The sequence below is a fragment of the Plectropomus leopardus genome, chromosome 8, assembly GCF_026936395.1.
Source record: "Plectropomus leopardus strain MGB_pleo_1.0 chromosome 8, ASM2693639v1, whole genome shotgun sequence".
Classification (NCBI taxonomy): Eukaryota; Metazoa; Chordata; class Actinopteri; order Perciformes; family Serranidae; genus Plectropomus; species Plectropomus leopardus.
In genome coordinates, this window is record NC_142183.1 from 3430000 (window position 1) to 3446716 (window position 16717).

Consider the following 16717-nt stretch of genomic DNA (forward strand, 5'->3'; position numbering starts at 1 on the left):
ATGAAACATAAGTAGTGTATTCCAGAGACTTTTGCAAAATGACAAGAGGCCGGGGGCCCGTCGCAGCGGACGTTAGGACGGATTTGAGGACATTTCTGGGATTGAAGGACTGGATTTTAGGACGTTTCTAGGATTTAAGAAGATTTTCAGGATTTTGAGACATTTCTCGAATTTGTGGACATTTGTAGGATTTCAGGACATGTCTAAGATTTAAGGATATTTCTAGGATTTCAAGACATTTCTCTGATTTTGGGACAATTCTTGGATTTTAGGACAATAGTGTCTTAGCAAGGACCTTTGTGTGTGTGCGTGTGTGTGTGTGTGTGTGTGTGTGTGTGTGTGTGTGTGTGAGAAGAAGCAAAAAAACTAGTCAAAGTTGACAAGGAAAACAACCTTGGGGTATAGATATTATTTAAAAGTAATAATACTAAAAATACTAAAAAAACAGGTAAATTTCCAGTAAAATATATAATATTTAAAATTATATAACAGGGAAAAAAAAGAATTTAATTTCTTTTATCACATTTTATGTTATTTTCAATTTTATTTATTTATTTTTTCTTCTTTTTCTCTAATTTTCAGGTAATTTTCTCGTATCTTCTCACTAATTTTTGCCCATATTTTGTTAAGTTGCTCGTTGCCCTTTTCCCATATTTTTGAAAGAAGTCAAGCCAGTTTGCTCAGGCTTTAAAGGGTCAAAAAGAGCAACATTAGATTTTTTTTTTCTCTTGGGGATTGAGTTAAACTGCAGAATTACTTCAGCAATCCTGCAATAAGTAAGAGGGATTTCTGCAACATCTACATCTTTTGTTGCAACTTCATGTTTGGTAATCTAAAACCTCCTGATCCAGCGCTTTAGCCGCTCACAAATTATGGCACTAAAGCCTTTGAGGGTCAAATCATCACGATTCATGTAACACACCAGCTAACCTGAGAAATAATCCCTTATATTCAGAGGAGACTTATAGTCTTCCCTCCCCTCCTATGATCTACAGCCGGGAGTTGAGGGAGCTTGACCTTGTATGGTGGTGGTGCTGTATCTATGTGTGTGTGAATGATCGAGTGTTTGTGTGCCTAAAGGGAAGTTTGGACAGTCCAGGACGCTGGCGCGGACTCACCGGCACATGATTGAGCTTGTGACTGACCCTAAAAAGGCCTGCTGTCGAGCTGCCAGGAAAGTAGCAGCCGCGGCTTTGATTTCTCTGTAGCGGATCAATAAGGTATCCCATTATTATCAGAACCATGTAGAGGTTGCTTTCTGTGGAGGGAGTTATTTTATTCGCAGTAACACACGCTTTTATCACAGCTATAAAAAAGTGTATTGAATTAGTAGAAAGATATTTTGTTCTTTTCTGACATTTATTTGGCATTTTAGACTTAAGTTGTTTTTTTTGGAGTCATTTCCGGTTAGTATAAAGCAACCCAGTCACAAGAATAAAATGTTGGTGTTTTGCTTTTGGGCAAACCATGGATGCCAGACAACAAGAGAGCACAGTTCGACACCATCAAACAAAAAAAGGTATTTTTTAATGAGATATTGGGACATTTCCAGCCGTGTTTCTAGCAGTGTTTTAACAGTGTGTACTTTTTAACGAGACATTGTGACGTTCCAGATGGGTTTTTAGTGACAAAAACAGAAACTTCTAGACTTCAGGATGTTTCTGATTTTGTTTGGAGCAGCAAAACCAAGTATTGTTGAAATTTTGAGCCGTATATTTTCAACAAGAGGTTGGGACATTTACAACCATGTTTGTAGAGGAAAAAAGCAGATCATTTTTAATGAGACATCGAGACATTTACAACCGAGTTTGTAGCAACCAAACTGGTGTTTTTAACGTGAGGTTGGGACATTCTGACCGTGTTTGCAGGGACGAAAGAGCCTATGTTTTAATGACACATCACAACATTTCCCGCCGTGTTTGCAGACAAAAGAAAGTATTTTTTAACAAGATATTGGGACATTAAAAAAACATGTTTGTAGTGTAAAAAGCAGGTATTTTTAACGATAGGTTGGGACATTTCCAACCATTTTTTTCATAATCAAATTGGGTATTTTGAACCAAAACCTGATGTTTTCTGAACTTTTTGTGCCTAAACATAACCGCATGTTAACCACTGCATTTCACAACGTTTAATTAAAATCTGAAACATAAAGTTTCAACATGTGTAACATGTTTGTGGTTTGCAGAAACATGCAATGCCAACTTTTATTCTGACGATTGCGTTGCATAAAACAGAAAATGATCATTCATTTCTTGTGCACCAACTGCAAGAATAGCTATAAACATAAACATATTCAGGCCAGTTAACATCTAATTTGCTAGTTTTTCATGTAAGCAGCATGTAGTGGATGTCAGCTTCATATTTTTAGCTTTTAGTCCGATAAAAAGCCGCTTTTTAACGCCACCCCTGGACACTTAACCAATAAGATTACTCCAGCCTCTAAGAAGTTCTTGTGTAACTACAATCCCAATATGCTATTCATAGAAAACCAATGGAAAGACACAGAGCTTTACCTCAGCTCCATGGTGAGAAGTCAAACAGGAGATAACCCTTGAAAGAATGTGTTGCGTGTGTGTGTGTGTGTGTGTGTGTGATTGCTTCTGTTTAAAGATAGAAGTGAAGGATGCTCGAGCACCACCGCAGAGTCTCGCTGGCCTTTCCATATCCACTTGCTCGTTTTAGCCCAGATAGCTCTCCCACGTGCAGGCCGGCTATAAATAGCGCAGGTTTAATGCGCGATTGTCCCGGCAGGCTTTTTATGACTGAACGGGCCAGTAGGTTTTCTCTGTTGTTACTAAGGCAGAGATTAGCCACAAATGGAAGTCACCACACTTGATTTCTTTTTACACCCCGCTCCCCAATACCACACTGCGATACCCTTTATACAAGCACACACCAGCAAGTGGAGTTTTATGGGTTTCAAAAGGTCAAAGGTCAGGGCTAAGTTTTGCATCCACATCAGCAGACACTGCTGACGTGGCCTCTGTGAATTTATGCCAAATCCAGATTTTTGCCACAATGTTTTCCTCTCTTCATTTGCATTTAATCTGCTCTGTTTCAGCATTGTTCTTGTGTACCCAGATTTTCCCTTTTTTTATAAAAACCCCTTAAACTCCAAATGAACTTCTTGCAATTTTCCCTCAAGTGTGCCTGTTCAATAACTTCAAAGGTGTCTCTATTCTACGTTAATTTCATGCCCATTTGCTTAATCTGTCCATTCTAATGCTCCATTTAAGCCATAATAGATTTAGACAGAGACACAGTGAGTGATGTGTTCATTCTTGAGATGCTATTGTATTATGCCACCGCCATTATACTACATTAAAAGAGGGAAGAATAAGCCACTCTTTCTCATATTTATTTCCCTTTTAGCAAGCATGACACATTTATTTTTTTCCCAGGGAAGGATGACTGAGCACTTTGGTGTTTTTCAGCAAAAAAAAAGCTAATTTATATTCATGCCTCAGTGTTGTGGATTTCAAACTCTGTTTTGCTCAGGGCCACCTCAGTGGAGGAAGTTTGGGTAGTCGGAGCGAGCTTTCTTTTTCAGTGCACTGGGATGCTTTATGGATTCAAACATGAAGGTAGAGACTCGCTCCTCTTTCCTCTGGGCTGTTTGGCTGCCTGACTGGGCTAATCGTGTGTGAACTGTGTCTGACCCGGTGCAGGAGGACGCTACTTGTCTGAATGAGGAGTTGGACTACACTTGGTTTACTATGTGTGTGGCATATTAATACGTTTTTGTTAATCTGACGGGCGGCTCTCACAGGAAACAGTGCTACCATCTTTGGAGGATGTTGTGGGGGAACGATGAGCCTGTGGCTTTAAAAGGTTGCTTTGAAAAGTTTGACTTTCACATACAGCAGCAGCTGTAATCAGTTACAGTAAATTCCAATAGTGACTCTGAGCCAGCAAAAAAACCCTCTGAGCATAATCCACTTCCACGTCCTTGATCCGCATGTTTCCAAACATTGCTGCTCTGCCAATTACTTGGAAAATACATAACTGGCTTTGAAACAATGAGGAGGCAACAGAGTGAACTGAACTGGTGTGATACGCTTCTATGGACAGTTTTGTCAGTGAATTACTGTGAAGCACTGAAGTACTGTGAAGAAGCATTGTACATTTTTGAAAACCACAGGTACGTTATTATGTAGATGATGCAGTACAACTTTGAATTTCAGCAGTGTTGTGGTTATTTTGGGGTTATGTTCAGGTACAAAACTACTTGGTTGTGGTCAGAAGAAGATTGTATTTTGGCTTTTTGGGGGCACTTTCCTAGCAGGAAAAAAGAGCTGCTTCATTGCACTCTCCCTGCTGGGAAAAACACTGCCGACTGTAAGAAAACACCCACATTTGGAGCCTAAAAAGCAGATGGGAAAAAAATGACAAAACATCCATATTAGAGGCCTAAAAAGTCAAATGAAACAGGCAGACAAGTGTTTGGAGTATTGCTGGAAACACGATGGATTGTTACAGAATTCTTATTAAGCCGACACAAACACAGGGATGATTTGCGAAATCGTAATTGTTTGGTTTTTTTTAGCAGTTATTCAGCTCTTTTTGGATCCCCATTGGTGTTTTTCCAGCTGCTTTTCAGCCCCCAAACATTTTTAAGGCACCTGTGGCTGTGTTTCCTTGCCATTGGGTGTCTTTTTAGGGACCCGTCACTGTTTTTCCAGCAGCTTTTAAGCCCTCAGACATGTATGTTTTTTGGACACCTGTGGCTGTGTTTCCTAAGGCGTTTCAGTTGATCCCCGTGGTTTGTTTTCTAAAACCATCCCTGCGTCTTCATTGGGGATTTTGCCACCAAAACACCTAAACAGCCACGTTTGGTGGCTTAAAGTGACAGTGATCTGCAGCTGTTAAGGCGCCACCATCTTTCACCATCCGTCTTCTGATGACAAAGTCAGCACTTTTTGAATGTTGATTCGATATATGAAACGTGCAGATGCAACGTATTAATGGTTTGCAGACAGCATTATTTCTGAAGACTGGGCTGAGATTAAGTTAGCCATCTTTCTGGATGTGTTTGGAAATCTTAACCCTCAAACAACCTGTACTAAGCATGTTTGAGGTCAAAGGTCGCTGCTCTCGATCTTAAAAGCAACACAAAGTTCAGTGATAATGTACAAAACAGAGCTCAGAGAACAAGGAAACGAGAGCGGAGATGAGAAGGCGTTGCTTGTTGCCGAGCTGCTCTGCTGCCTTCCTCCTCCTCCTGGCGTGTGTGAGTCATGTTGTGTAGCTGTCAGGGGGCTTCATCATTATTCAGAGTCAGCGCGGCGGCGGGAACACGCCGCGGCCACATTCGCCGGCTGCCTGTTACCTTCTGCTGCTGCAGAGAGGAAGTTGAAGCGCACGTCCTGTGTGTGCTGTTGCGCTCGGTCATGTTTCAGTTGCATGTTTTGGTATGTGTGGGATGTCCCATTGTTCTGTGTGTGTGTGTGTGTGTGTGTGTGTGTGTGTGTGTGTGTGTGTGTGTGTGTTTGAGTGTTCCTGACAGAGAGCAGCACACCAGCAGAGCGTCATATAAGGCAGAGGATCGCCGCGCTGGTATGTGAATGTGATGCAGATGAGATCACATGACGAGCGTTCTGCTCATTCTCCGCTCGCCGTATACGTGTTCAGTTCACCTGTTTTCTGGTGCAACATGTGCACACGTGTTACTCGTGTGTGTGTTTGGGAATGTGTGTGTCATGCCGAAGGATGTTTTTATTGATTGACGGCTGCGATGGACAGAAGGAGGGAGAGAGAGAGAGAGAGAGAGAGAGAGTGAGGACAGAGAGAGAGAGAGGGATGACTGAGGAGAGAGGGAAAGAGGCAGAGTGGAAACAGAGAAATCAATCAGCCTGTCCTCTGAGTTTATGGGGGAGGAGAGAGAGAGAAGGATGGAGGGAAGAGGAAGGAGAAGGAGGGGAGGAAGGGAACGATGGAGAGAGGATAGAGAGCACAAGAGGGAGAAGGAAGAGAAATGAGGGGGGATAGAAAAGAAAGAAAGAGGAGATTAATGAGGAGAGGATAAAACAGGAGAGAAACAAGCTGAAAATGGAAAAAGAGAGAAGAGATGGAAAATGGGAGAGAAGAAAAGGGAAGAGCTGAAATGGAAGGAAAGAAGGGCAGCAAAAAGAGAGGAGGGAGGGAAAGGATGCTAAGAAAAAAGAGATTAAATGAAGAAATGAGGAGGGAAGAGAGGGAAAAAAGATGAGAAAAGAAAAGTGGTGGGAGGAAACAAAGAGAGGGAAGAAAAGAAGATGAGGAGAAAGTTAAAGATTGGAGGAGAGCAAGATGGATAGAAAAGAGAAGGATGTTGGAAAGGAAAGAAATGAAAGTTAAAAGAAAGAAGAGGGGATGAGATGTTTAAGAGGAGAGAAGAAAAGAGAAGAAATCAAGAAAGAAAAGAAGAGAAGCAATAATAAAGTAGAAAAAGAGTGGATGTAAAGGATGCTGAATGAAGAATGGATGAAGGAAAGAGGAGAGGAGTCAATGAAGGAACATGAAGAAAGGAAGGATAAGAGGGGAGAGTGGTGGAAGAAAACAAAAAGAGGAGAAAGAAAAGTTAAAGTTTGGCAGAGAGCAAAGGTGCAAAATTGAAATAAAAGAGAGAATAAAGGATGTATAGAGAGGAAAGAAAAGGGGGGAGATGAGAGGAAGAAGGCAAGAAAGAAGAGAAGAGATTATGTGAAGAGAAAGATAAGTAAAACAAGGAGAAAAGACTGGATGTTTAGATGATAGAAGGAGGAGAGGAGATGGGATGCTGAAGAGGAAAGAGGGACAAGAGGAGAAAGGACAAGAAAGAAAAGAAGAGGAGAGAACGACAAGAAGGAAGAAGGATGGTAGAGGAGTGGATGTAGAGGACAGGATGCTGAATGAAGGATAGAGGAAAGGAGTCAAGGAGGGATGAGAAAGGAGAACCTGTTGAGAAGAGGAGAGAGGAAAGGAAGGATGAGGGGGAGGAAGCAAAGAGAGTGGGAAGAAAAAGAGGAAAGGAGAGGAGCAAGATGGAAAGAATAAAAGGGACGGAAGAAAAGGGGAAGGGGGAGTAGAGAAGAGAGAAGGAAAGAAAAGAAGATAGAGGTAATAAAGGAGAAAAAAGAACAGGAAAAAGGACAGACGAAGGAAAGAGGAGAGGAGTCAAGGAGACGAAGTGAAGGAAGCGAGGGAGGAGAGAGAGCGGAGAGGGAGAGAACGAGATGAAAGAGGAGCGAGGAAAGGAAGGATGCGCCGAGTGAACGAGTGGCTGAGGGGGATGAGTCAGGCGCACGTGAGCGGGATGTGAGCTGCATACTAACTAACACACACACACACACACACACACACACACACACACACACACACAAGGTGAAAACACACACCTGCATCAGCAGCTGAGGGGAGAGGAAGCCGAGGGAGGGTCTTATAGAGGACATCCTCTCGTCTTTCGTCTCCTCCCTCCTTCTGCTTCTTGATCAAGTCACGACTGCCCCTCCTCCTCCTCCTCCTCCTCCTCCTCCTCCTCCTCCATCACTCCTCTATTCCCTCTCTCCTGACCCACATCCCTCTTTTTTTTCCCACTCAATCTTTTCTCTTCCTTCCTCATTCCTGCATTCTTCCTCTCCTCCTTCCTCGCTTCATCTCCTGCTTCCTTTTCTCCCCCGCTCCTGCTGATTGGCTCTTTGATCACGTCCGCTCGGGTCTAACTGCGATTCTGCTCCGTAATTTATGGAAGCGTAAATGATATCAGCTCATGCTATCCAATCCTTGACCCAAATAAACACTCTGCACACGGATCAAGTAAACACACATTCACACGCGGAGTGGGAACAGTTGTGCTTGGCGTTGTACGAGGTCGTAGATCAGCGCGAGCAGCCGTCATAAATACAACATGATATTGTAGTGATTAAAAAACTACGTGTTTCCCGGGATGCCGGAAAAGTGTTTATACGTTTTTGTGGTGCAGACACAATAAAAACGTCTCTTAAAACTGTGAAAAACTTCTTTTGGTCCAAAAATGTCTTCAGTGAGAGCTGCAGGGAGAGACTGATGATCATGAGCTGCCGTTTAGAAGCAGAGATAATGAATTATTATATTGTAAATTCATAATTTCCTGTGTAAACTGCTGATTAGTTTCCAGGAAATGCAAATTGTGCTTTTGTGGAAAAAGTGCTTTTGTGGAATTGTTTCTGGTGATTAGTCACGACAGAGAAGGAGGGAAGAGGCAGAGACAGTAACAGAGACAGTGTCAACATGGATATTTCTCTGCACTCACTGTTTTTATCTCAGCTGAGTGATGTGATAAAAATACGCATGTTGTAACTGGCTGGTGGAAGTCGACGCACTATTTTTATGCATGTCTAGGACCTTCTGCTCTCTGATTTTAGCTGCTGCAGCACGTTTGTCTGTTGGAAGCCCCGTGATCCAACCTGATGTAAAACAGACTAAATAAAAGAATGAAAATATCCGTTTACAAATCAAAGTAAGTGATTTTATTCATTAGATTATCTTTGAAGCCACGTACAAGTTCAGTTTTCATGTGCTGCTTTCAAACACGTTCGGCATGCATGTAAACCTTTGAATCTTCAGTAAATTAATTTGACTTCTGCAATCAGCAACTTGGCAAGAGATGTCCCACAAACTGCAAGAAATTAAGAGAAAGTGACAAGAAAAACAGAGAGAAATTAGTTTTTAGAGAGAGAGAGAATTTATTAAAAGTTAATATTAATAAAGAAAGGGGGAATATATACAGAAATCTACATTATTGTATTGTTATTTTTTAATAATAATAACATTATTATTATTATTATTACTAGAAGCTACTTTATCCATATATTTACAAATTTTATTTTTTTCCTTTTTGCCCTTTTTTCTGAATTTCATGTAATTTTCTTATTATTTTTAACTTATTATTATTATTATTATTATTATTATTATTATTATTATTATTATTATTATTTTATCTATATCTATATATTTCATTTTTAACTAATTTTCTTGTTATTCATAACTTGTTACTTCTTCCAAAGTTTTTGAATTAATCAAGCCAATACGCTCAGTTTTTAAGGTATTTCAGAGAAAAGTTCACTAGCTAGCCAGGCTATAGAAGGATAACTCCTTAATAAATACAAATGATTTTAGCACATTTCTACACATCATTCTGGTATTATTTAAAAAAAACCCCACATTTTTCACAGCTAAAAACTGAAGTTTTTCATGTAGTGGGACAAAACAGGTGCAGTTCAGTCAGTTAAAGACAGAGTTACGTCTGAGGAAACCTGATAGTGACAGAAAACCGTCTGTTTTATTCAGTTTGGAAGATTGTTGGTGTAACTGGTTGACCCTGTCTGCTCGCCCAGTGAGATGAATGGAAAGTGTGTGTGTGTGTGTGTGTGTGTGTGTGTGTGTGTGTGGGGGGGTGTTTAAGTGAACACTGTGTGTGAACAGAAAGATCAGTAACGGACCATGTTTCCTCATTAAACAATAGGACATTGATCTCTTGCACGTCTGTGGGCACACTCACACACACACACACACACACACTCACACTTACACACACAACAAGCACACAATGCTCGTAAAAAAAAAAAATCCAGTTTTACTGCTTTCCTTTTCCACGAACTCCTTTTCTTCTGCCTCTCATCCTCATACCATTCTGTCTTCCTTCCCTAAAATTTTCCTCCGTCTTTTCATTCGTTCCCCCTGAGAGACCGCGGTCACTTCCCTTCACACTGAGTCACGTACACACACACACTTCCTGCTCCCTCAGTGACGTGGCTCAGGGTTTTCTGTCTGAATCTCAGCCGTGTGTTGTGACTGCGGACCACGTGGCTGCTGACTTCTGACTGGAACTTTATCTCCGCAGATCACGAAGTGGGACTCTTACTGGGAGTTTTGGGTTTCTTCAGATTTTTTGAAAAGTTCTTAAAAGTCTTTAAGGAGTTTGAAGAGTTTGTCATTTTCTGTTGGGAAGATCTCTCAGGGGATTTCAGGGGTTCTTATTAGGTTTAGAGGGGTTCTTAAAGGGTTTTTAGAGGGTTTATAATAGGAGGCGACAGATTATTGGTCTGGATTATCGTGGCAGATATGTGACATTTTACAGATGAGTTTTATTTTAATAATCGCCAATTAAATTTCTAAATGAAAAAGTGTGCGTGTTACACTCAAACACCAGTAAAGGCAGTCTGCCGCACATGTAAAAAAATAAAGGAGGAACAATATTATATAATAATATTTTACAAAACCTCAGGGAGCTTTTTTTATTCATTTCTTTTTTATGTACATTTTCACCAATTTTGTATTTCAAGAAAAGTTGCAGGGAACTTGCGGTGTGTGATATTCAGAATTTCAGTTTGATTGAACATTTACTTAAGATATTAAATCAAAGGTTTGGAAAGTAGTTTGTTATACTCCAAATTTAAACAGAAATATTTTCATTTTTACTGTAAATAAATATGGGTTCCAGATATCGCTTCTCAGTCTTATTAAGTACTAATAATCGGTATCGGCCCTGAAAAACCAATATTGGTGGACCCCTAGTTTTTGGGGCTCCTTGAGGGGTCCACAGGACTCTAACTGGCCCAGCCCACTGAAGGGGTTTAAGGGTTCTTAGAGGAGCTAATTTGGATCCTTTATTGGGCTTTTTTTTTAGAGCGTTTGAAGTTCTTGAAGGGGTTTGTAAGAGGTTGTGTTTTGGGGAACATTATAAGGATCCTTGAAGGGATTTCAGCGATATTTTCTGGGGTTAGAGGAGTTCTCAAAGGGGTTTAAAGGGTTCTTTAAGGGGCTGTAGGACTATATGAGTGACGTCTAACCCTAATCCACCCTTTTTTGGGGGGGTGAGGTTTTTGGTTTTTTGACAGAGCTCCAGAAGTCTTTAGGGTTAAGAGTTCTTTCAGGGACTTTAGGGTGATCGATGGGTTTTATAGTTTCTTGAAGAGATTTTTAAGGGTCAGTTTAGGGATTGTAGGGTTTCAGGTTGCTTTTAATCCAATCCAGGCATCCTGTGGGGTTTAAAAGAGTCCTCTTTGGGGTTTTAGGGATTCTTGATTGGGTTGTTGACGTTTCTAAATGGGTTCTTTGGGATAATGGAGATGTTTCATGGGTCCTTGAGGGGGCTGGCATTGTCCTTGATGGTGTTCAAGAGAAGTTAAGGGGGATCGAGGGGCTCTTCAAGTTTCATAAGGGGGTTCTTAAGTCCTTATCTAGATTTATAGGGGTCCATATTTCAGATACTAGTCCATGAATGAATGGAAACTTTTGGCGGTCGTAAAGTGATGCAGTAAGACCACTTTAGTAGACTTTAGTGGATTGTCTCTTAGATTTTATTTGCATAGAGCAAATTATCGACTCTTAAAGAAACTGTAGACAGAGATTTTTCTGCAACCACAGAAAACAGACCACAGCCACCGTGACCGAGTCCACAGATTAACCGACCTAAACAGAGCGGCTCATTTCACTGATTAACACACCCTCAATCAACGAAGGGGAACTAATCACCTGAGGACCTCTCGGGTCACGGCTGCACTCTGTTGTGAGCCGCGGGGAGATGCGCAGGATAAATGCATGAAGACGCTTCCAGATAGGTGACGCCGGCGTACGTGACACATTTTCCGTCTAATCCTGCATTGTGCCGGGGCAGATGCCTCTATTGGTTTCAGTGTCGAACCTCCTCTAACATGGAAGTCTCATTATCTATAATGAGTAGCTGTTGAGAGATGAGGGGCTGTTGATGAGAGCTCCTTGTGACTCCGACAGCGAACAGTGTAATAATATACAGTATGTGCCAGACGATGGAGGCTTTTATCCAGAGTGCCTCACAGTACTTCAACTGCATACATATTTTAGAAAGGGTGGCCCAGTGGGAACTAAACCCCTAATTCTAACAATGGCGGCGCTGCAGTGAGCGATGAACTTCACAGGAAACACCAACCTTGGCAGCCTCGTGACGGGAACAGAGTTATTTCCCATGTTTGGTGGCTCGTGTTTCAGAGAGCAGTGGTTACAGAGAAAACATCAATTCCTTTGTGATCGCGGAGCCGCCGACACCAGTGACGCATGTTTGTCACTGAGGATCTCTCCAGCTGTGATCGGCACCTCCAGTTTTTCGGGGGGTTACGTTCGACACAGCGACTCATGCACTTTTGTTGCATCTCAAAAATAAAAAAAGACAAACCGCCTGGGAATTTTTGCTTTAATCTTGATGTTTGACTAACGTGACCTTTCCCTCTCTCTCCCTGTCTTTTTCCATCTCCAGTATGGGGAGGAGGAGGTGTGTTCGGACCGTTTGGACACTGACTTCCCGGACATCGACCTCTCCCAGCTGGACACCAGCGACTTTGACAGCGTCAACTGCCTCAGCGAGCTACAGTGGTGCAACGATCAGCCGGCGGACGCGTCACCGGCCTCCATCCACTACAGTACGGCGGATGAGCTCTTTGAGGTGAGACGTCTGCACCAAAATACAGTTCAGTTATAGAAGTTGTACCTTCTTCAGCGATGGTCATGCTCTTACCAAAAATGTTCTTATTAAAATATGATAAAATAAATAGATATTAAACAAATTCCTTAACACCCAAATGATCATTTGAATATCAATTATTCACTTCATGTTACGCTGAGTAAGTGAAGATGTTTGCTTTTGGTGAACAAAGAATCCAAAAACAGAGAAAATCTTGATAAAGTAAAGTCAGAGGGGTCCAAGTTTGAAATTTGAGCAGATTGCTTAATTTCTTTCCAAAACATGGGAGAAGGCAACCAGCAACAAACGTTTCAAGAAATATGTAAAAAAATACAAGAAAATTATCTTAAAATTAGTTTAAAAAGTCTAATAATTAGTCTAAAAACCCCAAGGACACGTCCTTACAAAAGTGCCTAAAAATATATAATTTGTAATTTATTTTTATATGTTTTTATTTTTTATATTATATTATATAATTTATATATATTTATATTATTATTTATATAGTAATTAGAAATATAATTTTCCCTAGCTTTTTTTTCTTCTTTTACCCTAGTATTTGAAAATAACTTTATAGATCCACAAATTTCTTTAAATTTGTTGGTCATTTATTGCCATGTTGCTTCTTACCTATTTTTCCCTCTTTTTGTTTTGAAAACTTGCACCAATTTGCTTCAGATCAGAACTTTTAAATCCATCTGAAAGCAGCACAAGACAGAAGTACTGAGCATACGACTGGATAAATGATACTTGGATTATACTGCACAAGTTTTTTCCTGTTATTTGACAAGAATCCCTTTAACTTCAGTTAATCTTAATTTTCTCCATTTTCGGATTCTTCGTTCAGCAGCAGCGTTCAATTCATTTCTTCACATTTTCAGAGCAACATGAGGTAAGTATACAAATGATCATGTTGGGGGTGAAATTTTCCTTTATTAAGATTTATCTGTACATTGTCGGGCTTATTTTTGACTAAGAAAGTCATGCAGAAGATCTTTAAAGTGCAGGTAAAAGTAAAGGCTAATCCACAAAGTTTGCACATTTTGGCTTATTAAATTTCCATGACCCTGCCAAGCAAAAGGTATTAAGAAGAGTGTTTACTAATTTATTTTTAATCGGAGTAACTACAGAGTTATTATGCAAAGTGAGTAAACAACATTTTATTTTGATGTGGTCGTCACGGTGAATGTGGGCCCCAGGGTCAGTCGGTACCACCGCCAAACTTTCCTTTACTGTCAACACGTGCAAAGCCCCAAACGTTCACTTGATCCCTGCGCTGAAATTTGCAGCGTGTCTCAGCGGGTGCTGCCAAGGTATTCCCAGCCACGCTGTGTGTAACATGATTATGGAGGCGGTCCATCAGTCTAGATCGGCCCGGTGCTTCTTCAGGGCCAACAAAAGCCCCGAGGCTCCGGTATCAGGTGCCCTCGCTGGATGAATTCAGGGAATACCCTTCTGGTTTGTCTCAGTCTGAAAGCAAAACCCTGGATCATTGATTGTGTATAGGTTTCCAGCCCCGGCGATGTCTCGAGGTCCCATTACAGAGGCTAAATTGAGCGCATCTCGAGAATAAAAAGACGACAACAAAGAGATAAAGTAGCATTTAGATCCAGATCATCGGCTATGTAACGCAACTCTGCTGGAAATTGCTCTGATGCTGCAGTGCGCCGCGGAGTATTGGTTAAATGAAGACGGGCACGGCATGATGGGAATGCCGGTGAAGTAAACACAGACCGTCTCCGTCGGCGCTCTCTTTATCCTTATTTCGATCCCCATTAGCCGACGCCCGAGTGACTCTTTGTCTTCCTGCTGTCGACACAAAACTTTATGACGCAGTTGGCATCTCAGGATAGACTCAGAGTGCTGCATTAGCCGTAATAGTTGTATTGACGACATGCTCTTTACAAGAAAGATGCAACAACAAGAAGCTGCTGCTGATGTTACCTGATAAAGAGAAGAAGGGGACAAAAGAACATTTGCAAACAGCCACATTTATCTCTCTGTATTTTACCCTCTTTTGTTCTTTCTCTCCATCTTCTTGTATTGAAACACATTATCTTTTCTTTAGCTCTCTGCTTATCTCTCCATTATTCTCTTTGCTTTTTATGCCGCCTTTACACCTAATGACTTTTGAAGTGATTCCGCTTTCGTAGTCAAACTCCAAATGTCCGGATTAAATCCTAAAGTTTTACCTCCATTGGTGTACACGCCACAAACTTTTTGCGTTCGGTGGTCATAAAAGTCAGTCCGAGCTTATGTGTTTGCACAGACATACAAGGAATTGGTAAAATGTCATATTTTTAAAGGGAGTTTGGCGTAATATTTTGAGTAATATAGTGACTCTGCAAGATCCCCAGTCTTTGCAAAATCTTTCAGTGTCGACTAAAAACTCACATCATCTTTAGAGCTGAGAGAGTGTCTGACTTTTTGAGTTTGAGTTTTTTTTTAAGTGTTTTTTTCAGCCCTCCAGTGTACGGTAGGCTCTACTTTCTTTCTTTACAGACTTTATTCTCACCTATTTTGTTTTTTTTTATGTTTATCTGACTTTCTGTCTCTCTCTTCATCTTTCATGCATACATTTTCTGTTTTAATTGCTTCTGTCTCTTGTTTTTCACTATTTTCTGTCCTTTTTAAATCTTGATTTTAAATGTTCTTTTTCCTTCCTTTTTTTAACTCCCGTTGCCTTTTTCTCACTCTTTATCTGGCCACTATTGTTTTTGTTTTTTTCCATCTTTCCAAACCTCCGCCACCCACCATCTCCCGGCACATTATATTTTAGCCAATAAGTTATTGATCAGACTAATACAGCCGAGCAGACGGTCAGACGGCGTTTTCGTTATAAACACGCGGTAATGAATGGAGCGATAAGCCGACAGATGAAGCCCCCCGTGTCACCGTCTCTCTGCTGTCCGCCGATACGCCACTTATTTACAGCAGCGTATCGGAATCTAAGCCCATGTCGGGTGCGATTGATCGATATTTGTGTGTGGCGGGGCTTTATTTAACCTTGGAGAGCGCAGGGAAAGAAACTGATAGAGTTACAAAGGTTATTTATTACTTTCATAACAATAATAATGACGTAAAGACATCTGTATGCTCTGTTTTCTTCTATCTGTCTTTGATGCAACTTTCTTTGTCTCTCTGTTTCTTTCTCGCTCGCGTTTGAATCTAATTACAATCCAGGAAATTGAATTAATATCCATCTAATCTAATTAAAATAATCAGGTAATATCTGTGAGTGCTTTTCAATGCACTGCTAATGCTAATAAAGCCTTTTTGATTATGGTTTACCCACTTCGACAGATGGAGGTGATTTAAGTTTAAAATGAAAAGAACATTTTAGTATAAAAAAACACCAAAGAAATGATTATAAAAAACAGGTATAAAAATTGGATTCAAACACTTCATGGAGAAGTGAGAAAACCAATTAAAAATAACATAGCTAAGCCAAAGATAAATAAAACTATCATGAAAAGTCTCCTTAAGCCTTTGAAATCTGGTTTGATTTTTTTTTTTTTTTTTAAAAAACAGAGAGAGAGAAACTAACAACCAAACAAGACTAGGCACAAAAACAGCAAAAAAATAGTAATAAATAAAATAAAATAAAATATAAAAAAGTAAAAACAAAAACAAAATATAAAAAACAAAACAAAGAATTACAAAAATGACCTGAAAATAAGCAAAAAAAAAAAAAAAATATAGAAATCTATAATTAAAATAAATGCCAAGAAACAAAGGCAATCAAAAATAACTTAAAAATTGCTGAAATAATATATGTATTTATTTTCTGTATTTTATTTATAAATTTCCTATATAACATCATTTTAGATATAAAATTATTGTAATCATAAATATAGTTTTGGAGACATTTTCCCTATTTTTTGGATTATTTTCTGAAAATCCTGCGCTGTTTTTTAAAACTAATTTTCAGGTAATTTTTATCGTCATATTATAGTTGTTTGTCGCAATTTGTGGGACATTTCTTGTCAAGTTGGCCATTGCCTTTTTTTTCTTTTTTTTTTTTTACAGTGTTTTGGAAAGGAATAAAACTAAAATCAAATCTCAAAGTCTAAATTGCGATGGGTGAGAGAGGCTGCGGGCCCGAGAGACAGAGAAATAAATGAAATAATAAATGGTTTGGCAGCCGGGAACCGATAGAGCTGGATGATAAAAGAGAGAGACAGATGAATGGAGCTCGGTGGCTTCCCGTAGGCCAGCCGTGCTATCACCTCTCCACCAGACTCTGCTCTCAGCAAGATGGCAGCTCCATCACAGTAAACA

At 40.1% G+C, this 16717-nt stretch overlaps 1 protein-coding gene across 3 annotated transcripts in view; it reads left to right on the plus strand.

Moving 5' to 3' along the window:
* The window catches only part of ppargc1b (peroxisome proliferator-activated receptor gamma, coactivator 1 beta), a 202777-nt gene that overhangs the window by 119607 nt on the left and 66453 nt on the right, over positions 1–16717 (plus strand). For all 3 annotated transcript variants that reach the window (XM_088080750.1, XM_088080748.1, XM_088080749.1), the window contains one exon: positions 12233–12418. In XM_088080750.1, the coding sequence (XP_087936876.1) occupies positions 12233–12418 (186 nt within the window). The remainder of the gene's footprint in view (positions 1–12232; positions 12419–16717) is intronic.